Source organism: Gouania willdenowi, chromosome 4 (assembly GCF_900634775.1).
Source record: "Gouania willdenowi chromosome 4, fGouWil2.1, whole genome shotgun sequence".
In the NCBI taxonomy this organism is placed as follows: Eukaryota; Metazoa; Chordata; class Actinopteri; order Blenniiformes; family Gobiesocidae; genus Gouania; species Gouania willdenowi.
The window spans coordinates 10,761,761-10,775,125 of record NC_041047.1 but is presented as its reverse complement, the minus strand read 5'-3'; the positions used below and the strand labels follow the sequence as shown (position 1 = coordinate 10,775,125).

Below are 13,365 nucleotides of genomic sequence, written 5' to 3'. Positions count from 1 at the left end.
ACTCATCTGACAAAGACTTGCACTTAACAGTCAAAGCATATCAGGAGATGAAAAATTTCCTGAAAAACCTTCTTTGAATAAACAAAAACCTCAACTTTACATACTTTACATACAAAAAGAAGACAAAATGAATCTCACTGCAACTACTACTTGTTCTTGTTACTTTCAGAGGGTTAAAGTCAAAGGCTCTTCTTTCTTGTCTTTACACTAAACTAAAATATCATATTCAATCTGTCAGAGAGAGTTTAATCAGTCTTCTTGTATATATCTATTGGCATTCAAGCAAACAGGTCAACCTCCCAAAATATTAACAATTCCTTACAGCACACAACACAAAGCTTGTCTTGTATTTACATTACAATCATCAAGCCTTAACTTTTCCTTTATTATTATTATTATTATTGTGTGATTCTACATCACAGACTATTCTCAGATGGGCTCCTGGAGTCTGTGAGCTCACTTCCTGTTCCTGCCTTCAGGACAAACATCACACTGGACTTTCTGCAGAGCACGTCTGAGCTGTAGTGATGTCTGTGAAGGTGACACTTCGTCCATGGCTTGATTGTGACTAACAAAGCAGAGAGCGCTCACACACACACACATACACACACACACACGCACACACACACACACACACACACACACACACACACACTAAGCATGGAGTCAGGCTGAGTCACATTCAGAGGTAGTTCAGGCACGCAGCCTCTTGGTCGAGTCAACATCTCAATAAAGAAGCTCAGAGGTAAAAGGACACACACACTAGTGCTGGGCGATACGGGCCAAAATTCATATCTCGATAATTTTTCTCAAAATGGCGATATACGATATAAATCGCAATGTTTTTAAACTCAATAAAGTCTTTTTTAACAAACAGCTGCACATTATGTGCCACTTTTGGCTTTTTCTCCTAAAAGGGACAGCACGTGTGAGTGAGTTCTGTAGTGTGGCTTGTTTAGGGGAAGGTCTTGGTCAGCGATCAATGAGCTTTACATGCTGTTCTGAGAAGTAGCGAAAGCATTGACTCCAGAAACGAGAATTTGATACAAGTTATAAAATAAAAATATATCCATGTAGGCGATATTATAATTTTCTCACCAAAATACAAAACTTGATATATCTTGAATCTTGATATATTGCCCAGCCCTAACACACACACACACACACACACACAACTGAAAGCAGCTTTGGTGACATTCCACTGAACCTTTAACACAGTTAATGTAAGGAAACTGTCAGATATCGTATCATAAGCTCGTCCCCACCCAAGTCTATATGTTCTATTAATCCACTCTTTGATCAGTATGATTCTCCACACCAGTCTGGAACCTGATGGGTGTCAGTGGGACGTTCACTGTCCAGGAGCGTAGGGCCAGCTGATGGAGCTCCCAGAGAGCTGCATGTCTCTGATCAGCGTCTCTATGGGCGTTTTTCCCACCAGCCTCATGAAGAAGAGCTGTGAGATGAGGTTTGCAGGCACGGCGCGTAGAGCAGGCAGACGCAGCAGCAAGCGGCCAAAGCGCTGAGGCTGGTTCGGATACTGTAACCTCTCGTACTCTGTCAGGGCCACCTGAGCCTTCTCTTGCAGGGACTCCACATGGGCGGGGTCTGTCAGACCACAGGCATCTGTAGAGGACACACATGTCTGTCAAAGGCTTGGTCTGTCACAGTGGTTCCCAAATGTTTCACATGGAAGGAAATCTGTGCGAATGAGTTTGAATTCGTATTTTTAAAGCTGAATTTTTTTTAGCATCAAAATCAGACTTTGAATTTCAAAACCATCGAATTTCCAGTATGCTTTTTTTTTTTTTTTAAATTGCTGACACTTATTTTAAAAAAGTTTAAAAAAAATTCAACATAAAATAATTGCAGTCCAAAACAACAACCAAGGAAAAGCAATCGATCCCCTCCTCAATTATCCAACGTCCAGCCAATGAAGTTACGCTCTATTGGTCATGTGACACTGACGCGGGAAGAGAACGATGTCGGTAGCGATGGAGCTTCAGTAAGATTGTCTACTTTATTTTTCCACTTGTGTTTGTAAGAATTAGTGATAAATGTTACCTGACACTTGAAATATCTGCTCATGAACATGATTTACTAAACAATATATATCTACGCTGATGTTTTTTGATATTCAGGTGTTTCCATTATCAGTTTTTATTGTGCTGTTTAGATTTGAATGCATTTCCAAGGGTAATGGAAACGCAGCTAGTGATTAGCGACCTCATGTCTTTGCTTCCAGGTGTGGCTCGTTCCCAATCAAGCCTCCCTCACTATTTAGTGTTTGGACACAGAACGATGGCTGGTTCATTGTCAGTGTTATCTCGTTCGTGTTGTTGCTGCGTTTTCTCCCAGTGCCCCCTGGTTTCCTCGTTCCTCCTTTTTGGGTTTGAGTTCTTGTTACTTTTTGATCATTAAAATGGACTGGTTCTACCAAAGCTACGCCGGCCTGCTGCCTGATTCTCTCTCTGCGCTTGGCTCCTCATCCACAACTCAGATACGTGACAGTATCGTTAAAGGTAGGAGTTGGTATTACTATACACTAGGAATGTGCGATATTTTATTGTTTATGATTTATTGTCAAAAACGTAAGAACATGTCAACCCACGATATGAACGATGTCGGAAATTGCCACGGGCCGTAACTCATGATCAAATATGAAATACACACTATTGGAGTCATTTGTGCTTTTTATGTGCTTATATTTTTTATTTTTAGAAAATAAATTCATTTCAAGTGAGGAAAGAAATAAATGACATGCAATAACACTAATAGTGATTCACATGCACAACTATATTCCATAAAATATCAGCTCATGAACTCTGAGTCAGCAGCTATTGTAGCCTTTTTAATGTGTTTAGTGTTGATGTATTCAGAGTTGTTGTTTTGTTTTTGTTTTTTTTATTTATCGTGATTTTCGTCGTTATTGTGATAATACTAGAAATTATCGGGATAATTTTTTCCAGTCAATATCGCCCATCCCTACTACACACCAAATTGTTATGGTTTGATTTTATATTTTGTATTCCTATCGAGTCAAAAAGGTCATATTCGGAGTAAGTACAAAAGTCAAAATAAAAGTATTAATAATTTATTATATTTCCAGCTGGACTTTTTAAAAATATTGTATCGTATTGTTATACGTGTTGTCCCACCGCTATTGGTAAATGTAAGCTGTCTGGCCTCAAAGCTCCTATAAACTGCCAGAAACTGTATTTCTATGGAAGTACGACTAAGCTAGAAGATAAAGGAGACTCCATTGATGCATCCAAAGTGATTCAAACTAAGTAATCGATGCAACAGCTGGATTGTTACCAGAGACAGCCTGACGGTAGAAAACTCACAACTTGTTTACCAGCTTTAAAAGGCAGCTAACTAAACTAGCACGATAGCATGTCTGGGCAGCGCATAGTCTATTATGGGATGTAAAACATAGAACCAATTTTATCTAGGCGAGACCGCTATTCACAAGGCGAATACGTATTTAGCATTTGAGAATTGGCAAAAATGACAACCTGGATCTAGATTTGTTGACAAGTTTGTTCTTTTTACTGATTAAATTGAAAGTACAGTAATAATGCAGGAAATACAGAGGACTGACCTTAAATATGACCTTGAGTGAAGGTCAAGGTCACACATTGAAAGGAAATGTTGTTCAATGGTACCAGTGGCCAAGTTATAGGGATTTTGTGATGTCATGAACTTTGACCCCTACCAATCTTTTTACTGGTAGGTCGTACAGCTTCGGTCCAAGAAAATACAATACTCCACTTGAGATGAGCATTTCATAAATGTAATCATCAAACTTGTACAATAAATATTTATAGAGATATGGAAAGTTTAGTTTTTTTTACACTTGACTCGACCTTGACATTTTGGCTCCAAAAAAGGTCAATTGCACATCCTTGACATTTTGAGATGACACACGTATCATTAGTGCTGCATTATTAGCCTCGGAGGAGACCCACGACAAAGGAGTTACGGAAGAAAAATAATAATAAGAACCCCTACAAGAACAATTGTATTTGGTAATTTTCAAATGCCAAACACAATAATAACAATAGGTCTGTGAAAGTCTTACAGTAACAGAAGTAAAATGAATTATATGGAGAATTTAATAATTAATCAGGAACTAATAAGTGTCAGACATACCAGGGGAGAAAAGTGCAATGGCTTTGAGACAGCTGTACTCGGCTGAGTCCACCTGGAGCCGGTTCAGTTTGTCCACCTGGTCCTGGAAAACCCTGACCTGGTCCATGAAGGACACCACTCGCTCTGCAGACATGGGAGACGAGTGGAAACCAGCAGCTGCCAGTAGAGGAGCCATGTGCAGTGGGAGGGCAGACTGTGCTGCATTCAGGATGAACAGCTCACTCCAGCTCAGCCTCAGCAGCGCCACCTGTGGGACACATTATAGTACTGTATGTAGTATTCAATCTAGATCTAATCACTATAGATGGATAAATACAATCCATGTTTGATTACAATTTCATTACGATTACAGTGACCAGAATTTTTTGCAATTACAATTAAGTTACAATTTTTTTTTATCCTCAGAAAGTCAATTACAATTACATTCTCCATTACTAAAGTTACCAAGTCTAAAATAAAAACCCTAATATGTTAGCTTCCTGTTAGCATCTCTTATGATGATTTCATTTCTTTCCTATCCATTGGTTATCTTTGTCTGAAAATACCCCTTATTTTATATTCTTTTAAAAGGTAAAATGTGGGAAAGCTTATTTTAATAATTGTTAACTACATATGTGTAGAACTGTAACATGTTTCCCCAGTTTGGCATTAAATTATAATAGACAATTTTTATAGAATTTTCATGGCAATTGCGATGTCAGTCTAAACTCAATTCAGTTTGAATTACAATCACAATTATAAATTTCCCCAACCCTGGCCTGTTGCAAATGGCTTGGATTACTGTAGGAGAAATTTACAAAGCTGGTGTTGTGATGGCTTATTGTCTACTTTAGTATGAAAAATAAGTTCTCAGGACCATCAAGCAGGCTTAAAGCTTAGTTTATACAGCACAGGTATCAAACATAAGGCTTGTGGGCCAATTATTGCCCGTCAGAGCATCTAAACCGGCTCCACAGAGACATTGAAATTAAAATCTGAACTGATTGGGAAGTAAAACGAGACATTTGTCAACACTGTCTGGGCTTTTCTGCTGAGGATGTTGCCCAAATGCAAACTTTCTCTTTGTGACTCTTCTTAAAAACTTTACTCTATTTTACAAAACATTACTTTATTATTACAACATTAATAAAAAAAAAAGTAGAGTGCCCATCCCCCCCGTTAAAGAACTACTGGGTTAAATAAGTAACTAAGTAGAAATAGAAGTTAATTGACAGGGAATACATAAAAGACTGTGATTCATGACATGTTTCTGATCTGACCAACTTCAGAATAGTTTTTACATCCCTGAAAATAAAGACTAAACCAAAGATCAGTGGACAACAGAATAGGTGTCATCTCTGTGTAAGTCAACTAGACTTTCCTAGTGGCCTGACCTGCTCTGAAACTGGGAGTTCTGGGAAGTAAGGGATGTTTCTGGCCCACTCGATGGTGCTGAAGAGGAGACGCGCTGCCAACTCGCAGATGCTGTCGATGCCCATGACCGAGGCCCCGCTGGTCTGTGCCTGGGTGTAGGGGGCGCTGTAGCGACTATTGGGATACGGTTCAGCCCTCAGGAGCTGGGAGATGAACTCTGATACTGGCTGACTGTTGAAATATTCGGCCCCGGAGTGGCCCCCAACGCCAACTCCTCTGGCCAGAGAGTTTGGACTGATCCCCGGGTGAGTCGGAGGGATACGTCCTCGCTGGACAGCTGCAGAGACACAAGAGAACGGGATTAATTCATCACAATCTGAACTGAGACCCAGGGAACAACAAAAACAATGAACTCAGAAGATACACAGACAACACTGGGTGCAAGAAACACTTTCAACCCCTCCAGGCCAACAGGTGGCAGTAAGTTGCAAAATAAGGCTTTTTATGCATCATTTTATCGCGTTTTGTTATGCATTATTGACTCTAGTGCAGCGATTCTCAACTGGTGGGTCGGGACCCTGCACTGGGTGGGTCACGAACAGCTGGTCAAAAATAAATAAATACTTAATGTCTCTCATGTTGGACTTGTCTTTTATTTTGAAAGAAATGTATGTTTTGACATGCATGCTGTAAAATGCATGTTACACAGGAAAATATGAAGATTTATGTTTAAAAAAGGATTATATATGTGTGTTTTCAACAGCTATTTTTGAAAAACTAAATTTGCTTGGTTGAATTCTAAAATAAAAAAAAAGTGGGTCGCGATTTAATGACCGTGGCAAAATGTGAGTCCGAGGGTGAGACCAGTTGAGAACCCCTGACCTAGTGCATATACATTAGACGTTGTTTAAAGCTTTGAAAATATGACCAGGTCCTGTAGCCCCCACCAAGGAGTTTGTATTTGTTCATCCATTTATATTTTGTGTGTCTGTTTGCAGGACTACGTCAACAGTGCTCTACTTAAGCGATTTTGGCAAAGTTTAAACCAAAGATAGAGCTTTACACCATGGAAGATACCATTAAAAAAGTTTTTTTGGGGGGAGGGGTTTGGATCAATATATGGTACTAATTCTGGATCATTTTAAAAGATTGAAAAATCCCTATATCTCATCAATAGCAAAATTTAAATAGTACATATCTAAGTTGTAATGACTGATCTGATCTTTGGGAAATTTGTCTCAGTTTGGGTTGGTTCATCAATTATTCCACCGAGTTTTATCTGCATCGAATCGGATTACGTGTTTCATGGCGATTTATCATAAAAATGGAGGTACCCATACATTTGAACCAACTGTATAGTTATTAATGTGGATAGAAATGTATTCCAAGCTTTTAAAGTGTGAATGATCATGGTACCATGATCAAGATCTCTGATACAAATAACAGCCAATATCTGACTAAGAGGAGATGTGGTGCTTGGCAGTTTTTGGTTGTTGTCTTATTTCCTTTTTTTTTTTTTTGTGGCATTGCATGACAACAATTCAAAGCACTTTGAATCTTTCAATGTGCTGTCTCAGTTCTGCACCCAGTGGAATAACAGCAGCCAAGCTTCAAAGGATTAAACTCTGGTGTGAACACGCAGCTGCTTTCCTTACTGGGTTAAAGGTGAAACACATATTTCCAGGTAAGTGGAAACCAGTCCAGCCAGCAGGGTTCATTAATAACCAGGCCTGAAGTAACCCCTGGTATGCTGTGACCTCAGTACACACTGTGTGGCAGAGTGCCTGGAGTCTACAGACACAAACCTCATGTGAGGTAATCAGGCTGCGGGACACAAGCACAAATGAGCTGTTGTCCACATTAATGTGGGAGTCACTGAAATGGTTACTGATGAAGGTCTGACGCTAAAAACAAAGCTACACTGTGTGAAACTGGGTGAAGTTCTACATGAAGTTCTCCTGCTCACAGACTGGTCAGAAGTGAGTGGAGCGGTGCAGTGAAAACACGTCTGAGTTGACAGTATAAATATTGTGCTGGATTGCTGCTAAATGTCAGGGTGTGTCTGTCTGTTTGGGTGGCAGTGCTTTGTCTGTCCGTCTCTCATCCAGGACCTTCATGTGTTTGTGGTTGTTTTTGCTACAGGAGATGTGAAGTGGTCTGTTTGTGGGTAAATTATGGGATGTTTTAAACCTCACGGCACAAAGGAAACAGTGGAAATCTGCCCTTTTGTCTCTGCTTTGTAAGATGTAACACTTTACTTGAAGTGTTGTTTGCTAAATATGACACCTTTGGAGCTATGTTGGCCTTTTTTGTGTTAGGTGGAGGGATCTAATGGGGTTAGATAGGGTTAGGGGTTAGAGTTAGGGTAACAAACAACACTTAATGACAGTCTTCATGATATCTTGTTCATGCTAATGACGGGTGTCACGTCATAATAATGACAGCGTATTGTCAGCCTTATGAATAAAACTTCAAGGAAAGTGTTATTCAAAAGTCTAATAGACTGCATTTAAAAAAAAATCATACATATCATTTAATCAATGTGATCAAGGAAAGCGTGTATAAGAGATTAATTAATGTTTTCAACCAACATATACACATACGAATATTTGACTTGACATAAAACCTGAATCTTTGCTTGTTCCGACCATGTATGAACGAGTTGTCTACATGACATTGATCAAACACCAAACAGCTAACATGTGTTCAAATGCTCCGCAGTGCTGAAGGAAACGTGTAAATGTCCCTTTTTTCAGTGACCTATCAACGTTTCAACAGTTCGTTGCTCTCCAAAAGTCCCTTAAACATACTGCGTTTGAAGTTTTCCGCACCTTCTTTGCGCATCCCGACTCGGAAACATTTCTTCAGTCGACAGTATTGGCACTGGTTGCGGTGATGCTGGTCTATTTGGCATTCCCGATTAGATCTGTGCGAAGAAAAGAAACCAAACACTTAAAATGATGATATTCAGCAGATTCACAGATTTTTTTTTTTTGTTGCAGTTTTTTCATTTTGCTGCTCCTTCCTCTGCCTCTCTCTCTCCCTCTGAGGGGAGACTGTGTGAGGCTGAAAACTAAAAAGCTATCAGGGCTGTGACCTTTGTAAATCATCAGCCAAACACGCCCTTACGTTGCCTTTTTTTTTTTTTTTCTTTTTTACAGCAGGTTGATGTCTGTCAGAAAAGAGTTTGCTTTGCAATGTTGGCAAACTCACTAAAAGGTCTTCATCCATTCAGAGTTGGGTTTTTATTATGTGGAAGAAACGGCTGCATTCAGTGGGCGAAGGAGGTCTCTCAGTAGGAGGAGAAAACTGACTTGCAACATTATGTTCCAGTGCCGAAGAATAATGGGAATGTTGACCTTCTCAGGCAATCCATCCTCACATGACTGACCTTCGGGGCTTTCATTTCTGTTTTTTGTTTGTTTTTTTTTTTCCTGTCTGTGGGCTGTTTGAGAGATGTAAGCAGGGTCGGAGTGAATACCAGAGTGAGAAATGGTTTTCATCTGCACTCCCCTCTGTCAATGTTAATCTCAACCTTTAGTTTAACCCTTCATTGTGAACGTGCTTGAGCCGCGTGACAGAACTGAACAAAAGTTTGATCACAATGTAACACGTTTTCACAGTGAAGTGCTTTACATTTATCTCAGAGATGTACTTTATGGATTTACAGCTGCTTAATAACTCTGTGTTACGTCTTCTCACGATAGTACAGCACTCTGCACTCACAAGCGCCCCCTTAGAGGATATGAAGTGGCAGAATATATACGTTAAATAGTGATCTTAAAGCTGCTTAACTACAAAACTCACATTTTTTAAACTGTACCTGAACATCATATAAAAGTTGTTCTTTTTTGTCCCCAAAAACACTCCCAAAGTGACACTTCTGGTGTTTTCACGGATTGAAAGTTGTTGACGAAACAATAGCGGATGTTGATTGTGACATGATAATGGCCGAAGTCAAACTGACCGCATATCACAGTTAACACGGTAAACAAAACCAGGACAAATGACTTTAAGTGAATCCCTGCCTTCCTTTTCTGGGGAACAAATACCAGAAATCACAGTTAGATTAAAGTAAAACCACTTCTTAATGAAACTTTTCCACTTTGGTGCCGTCTTTTCATTCTTCTTAAAATCCCACAATGCAATGGGCAAAATTTTTCCAAGATTCAAGTCACATGATCATTGATTGTTTATGGTTGAAAGAAAAAATAACCTTTTGAGCGTCAAGTTCTACCTTTGACTTTTGTTTGTGAGTGAATCCCTATCGGATGATTTATGAGCTTTTGAAAGACATATTGGTACATGTAAAAAAAAAAAAAAAAAAAATGTTAGTTATGTGGTTAAACAGCTTCGTTGTCTCCTAAAATTGGTTTGAAAATATTTTTAATGTCATTTTTTTTATTTGTACAATGACAAAAACACAGACAGATTGGTAAATAAATGGATAAATATGTATACTTTTGACCAAAATGCATGTTCATTTGAAGATGACAACAGACATATTGTCACCTTTCTGAAATGATATCCCATTGTTTAGAAAAAGAAACTAGCTTTTTTTTTTTTATATGAAAATCTAAGTCTAAATTTTTTTATTTAAAAAATTGTCATAGCAAGTCAATTTTTTTTATTTGGAAAAAACAAACAAAAAAACACTTGCAGATCTAAATTTAAGAGTAATTTTTTTAAAGTACATTTTAATCAATTGCCACTTACAGTATATTTATGGTCATTCATTTATTTTCAGTCATTAGGACATTCTGATCAAAGTAACATGCATGTTTTATTACTGCAAAGACACCTGAGGAAAGCCATGCAAGCATGAGGAGAACATGCAAACTCCACAAATACAGTCCCATTGTGTCCTCGTTGAATCTAGACCAGTTGAACTTTAGACTCGTCCCACTGGCTTTCCGCTTTGTGATCTACTTTTGACATGTGATCCACCCCATGTGTTTACCTTTAGGGTCACTTTGTTATAAAGCATTTATGACCAGATATAAAGGCAGAGTGAATACAGATGAAACGTGTGTGGGTCTACCTGCAGGAGTAGTTGAGGTTCCTCCTGATGCTCCTCTTGAAGAAGCTCTTGCAGCCCTCACAGGTGAACACCCCGTAGTGTTTCCCACTGGACTTGTCTCCACACACCACACAGTCCACCACGCAGGCCTTGTCCTCTTCCCCCACGTCCACGTCGCTGCTCGCGGCGTGCGGCGACCCTTCCTCCTCGTCTCTCCTCAGGTACGCTTTCTCCCCAAGCCCGTTGGTGTCCCTGTTAGGGTGGCCCCATCCCCCGCTCACCATGGCCATATTCTCTAATGCTGGAAGCCCACTATAGAGTGGATCATGCACAGATCCACCCCTTCGAACTGAGTCCAGACTCAGGGTCGGCAGCTCCAAAGTTTGTCTTCAAGTCAAAGTTTTGCTCAAAAAGACCTTAAAAGTAGTTCAAAAAGTGTTTCTCGGGCCCCTCGTGTTGACCTCTCCCCCGTCTCCGTCTGGCTGTGCTGACCTTCAGGTCCTTCAATGCTATTTTCCCTCTTTCCTTTAATCCCGTCTCTCTCACTCTGTTCCTGTTGTCACCCTTGTGTTTTCAGCCCTGACCTCTAGATCAATGGCTGCCGAGGTCAGAGAAAACTTCAAGAGGTTCAGAGTTCAGGGCAGGAGAAAAGGGTGTCTTTGCTCTTTTCACAGGAAACAATAAATTACACTTTGACTCTCTCTCACTCTTTTCTTTTCTTTCGCCGCTGTCCCTCCTTCTCAGAGAAAGAGAAATGCCTCACCTATTCCTCAGGGCGGTTAAGCAGGGAGAAAACGAGACGCTCCAGCACGACTTTTTCTCTCAGAATGACAAGGCAAAGCGAGCAGAGAACAGCACAGCACAGCACAGCCCTCCTTCAGCAGGGTTAAACTGCCCTGCCCTCTGCTCCAACTCACAAACTAGTCCAACCAGTTCCTGACGCGTTGAGCTTTATCTGCTGATCTGAGGCAATTCTAGTCCAGACTCACTCTTGACGTGTTGAGGCTATGGCCATTATGAAGAAGATGGAAAGTCTCACAAGACAGACACAAAAATGAGGTTTGAGCTCTTTTTTTCTCTCTGTTGACCTCTGTTCCACTTCTGCAGAGACTCAGGAGTGCCGTTCAGCTCAAAGAGAGACTTGGGAAGATAAATGGAAAAGGGCGATGATCTCCTTTTCCCCAAAAGTAATGATGCTCTGCGGTGACACAAGTTCTTCCTGTTGTGGAATCAGATAATTTTCTGGTTCTCCCTCTGCCTGTGGTGCATGAAGGGATCAGATGTCAGAGGAAAAACAAGCCAAAAGTGAAGCAGAGTTGGAAAATCTCCTTAGTCACAGTTGTGTGTCTGCTCTCCACGCTCCACAGCGTTGTCTCTCTCTCTCTCTTTCTCTTTCTCTCTTCTCGTCTCCTCTTTCTTGTTCTGTTGGTACTTGTCCATCCAGCAGTAACAATCACAGGCTCTGCATTCCCTGTCAGGATGTCCTGTTGCACTCTCCTTGGACTTTTCTTTCCACCCCTCTTTCCACTCGTCTCCCCTGCAGGAATAACTTAATCAAAAAAGCACATGCAGGAAAAACAAGGTCACAGAATTTTCCCTGGGAGGCAGACGCAGCACCAGCGAAGAAGAAGAGCCTCCTCTCCTGTCTCTCCGTCCTCGCTCTGCTCTCTGCCTGACTTCCTCCTTTTGGAAGCGTGTGTGTATGTGTGTGTGTGTGTGTGTGTGTGTGTGTGCTGAGGGATTTGACACTGCTATTCAAGCCCTGCTGTTGCCATGACACCGGATGCCTTATAAGGCCAGCAGAGTCAAAGAGCAATGACTGGGCTGCAGCCACACATAAACACACACACACATATAAACGCATGCACTGGGAAAGAATGCCCCCCACACACGCACACACACACAGAACCTCCCCCTGAACCACCACCACCCACAACCACCACCTGACCCCGGCCCTGCCTGGAAGCAAAGAGGGGGTTATTCTCAGCACCGCCCTAAAACAAAGGAAGGCAAGCTGGACTCACACACACACACACACACACACACACACATGCACAGGGCTCACACTCATGTTCTCCACTCAACTCTAATCCCAAAGACTTCCTCCGACTTTGTTGACCCAGTAAAGACAAGGAGTGCCTGTTGTTTTCGAACAACTTGTCAAAAAACTATGACATCTTTCACACCTGCTGCACACACACACACACACACACACACACACGGGAAGATTCCAGAGGCACGGGGGGAAGTCTCCGAACAAACCTTATAATGTTCATTTAAGAGGGAAAATATTTAGGCTCGGTAAAGCACCACATTCAACCTTTGTGTCTATTTGTATGACTTTTATTTGTTAAAACCCACCCCCAAATGCAACATCCCATCTGCAAACGTCAAAAACAGTAAACAGAGAAATCAATGGTGATCTATAATTGACTATAGTAATCACTGCCATAACCCTACAGTTGACCTAACAATAGCTATCCAATAAAGCTGCCAGCGATGATTCCTATCACCTCCTAATACAGATGTACATAGTTTGTGTTCAAAATGTCACACTCCGTACTATACACCACAAACTCAATGAGTATATTCTGTTAACTATAAACTATAAGTATGGTTAGGATGATGAGCGTTCCCACTGAAGTATACTTCGAAGTCTTCCAAGTACATTTCATGCTGATATTTTGGAGATTTTCAAAGACCCGCCATTGTGCTACTGACAAAACTTTAGGTTAACTTCAAAACTAGAGCCCTATTTACAAAAGAGTTCAAAGCCAATGGAAGACAAGAAGAGATGCTTTTGTTTTGAAAGGTTGATTTTTAGCTTGAAGCTGGTC

At 40.7% G+C, this 13,365-nt stretch overlaps 1 protein-coding gene across 2 annotated transcripts; it reads right to left on the bottom strand.

Annotated features, from left to right (window-relative positions):
* Positions 1 to 894: 894 nt before the first annotated feature.
* On the bottom strand, positions 895 to 12,258 carry nr2f6b (nuclear receptor subfamily 2, group F, member 6b). Of its 2 annotated transcripts, none has more exons than XM_028445653.1 (5): positions 10,550 to 12,258; positions 8,319 to 8,434; positions 5,529 to 5,845; positions 4,156 to 4,402; positions 895 to 1,626 (listed from the first exon to the last, which is right to left on the bottom strand). In XM_028445653.1, exons 1-5 carry the CDS (start codon positions 10,816 to 10,818, stop codon positions 1,352 to 1,354), a joined length of 1,224 nt encoding a protein of 407 aa, XP_028301454.1. In that variant the 5' UTR covers positions 10,819 to 12,258; the 3' UTR covers positions 895 to 1,351. The 2 variants fall into 2 exon arrangements, with proteins under 2 accessions (XP_028301454.1, XP_028301455.1); XM_028445654.1 differs by having other exon boundaries at positions 8,340 to 8,434; positions 10,550 to 12,257.
* Between the last annotated feature and the right edge of the window lie 1,107 nt (positions 12,259 to 13,365).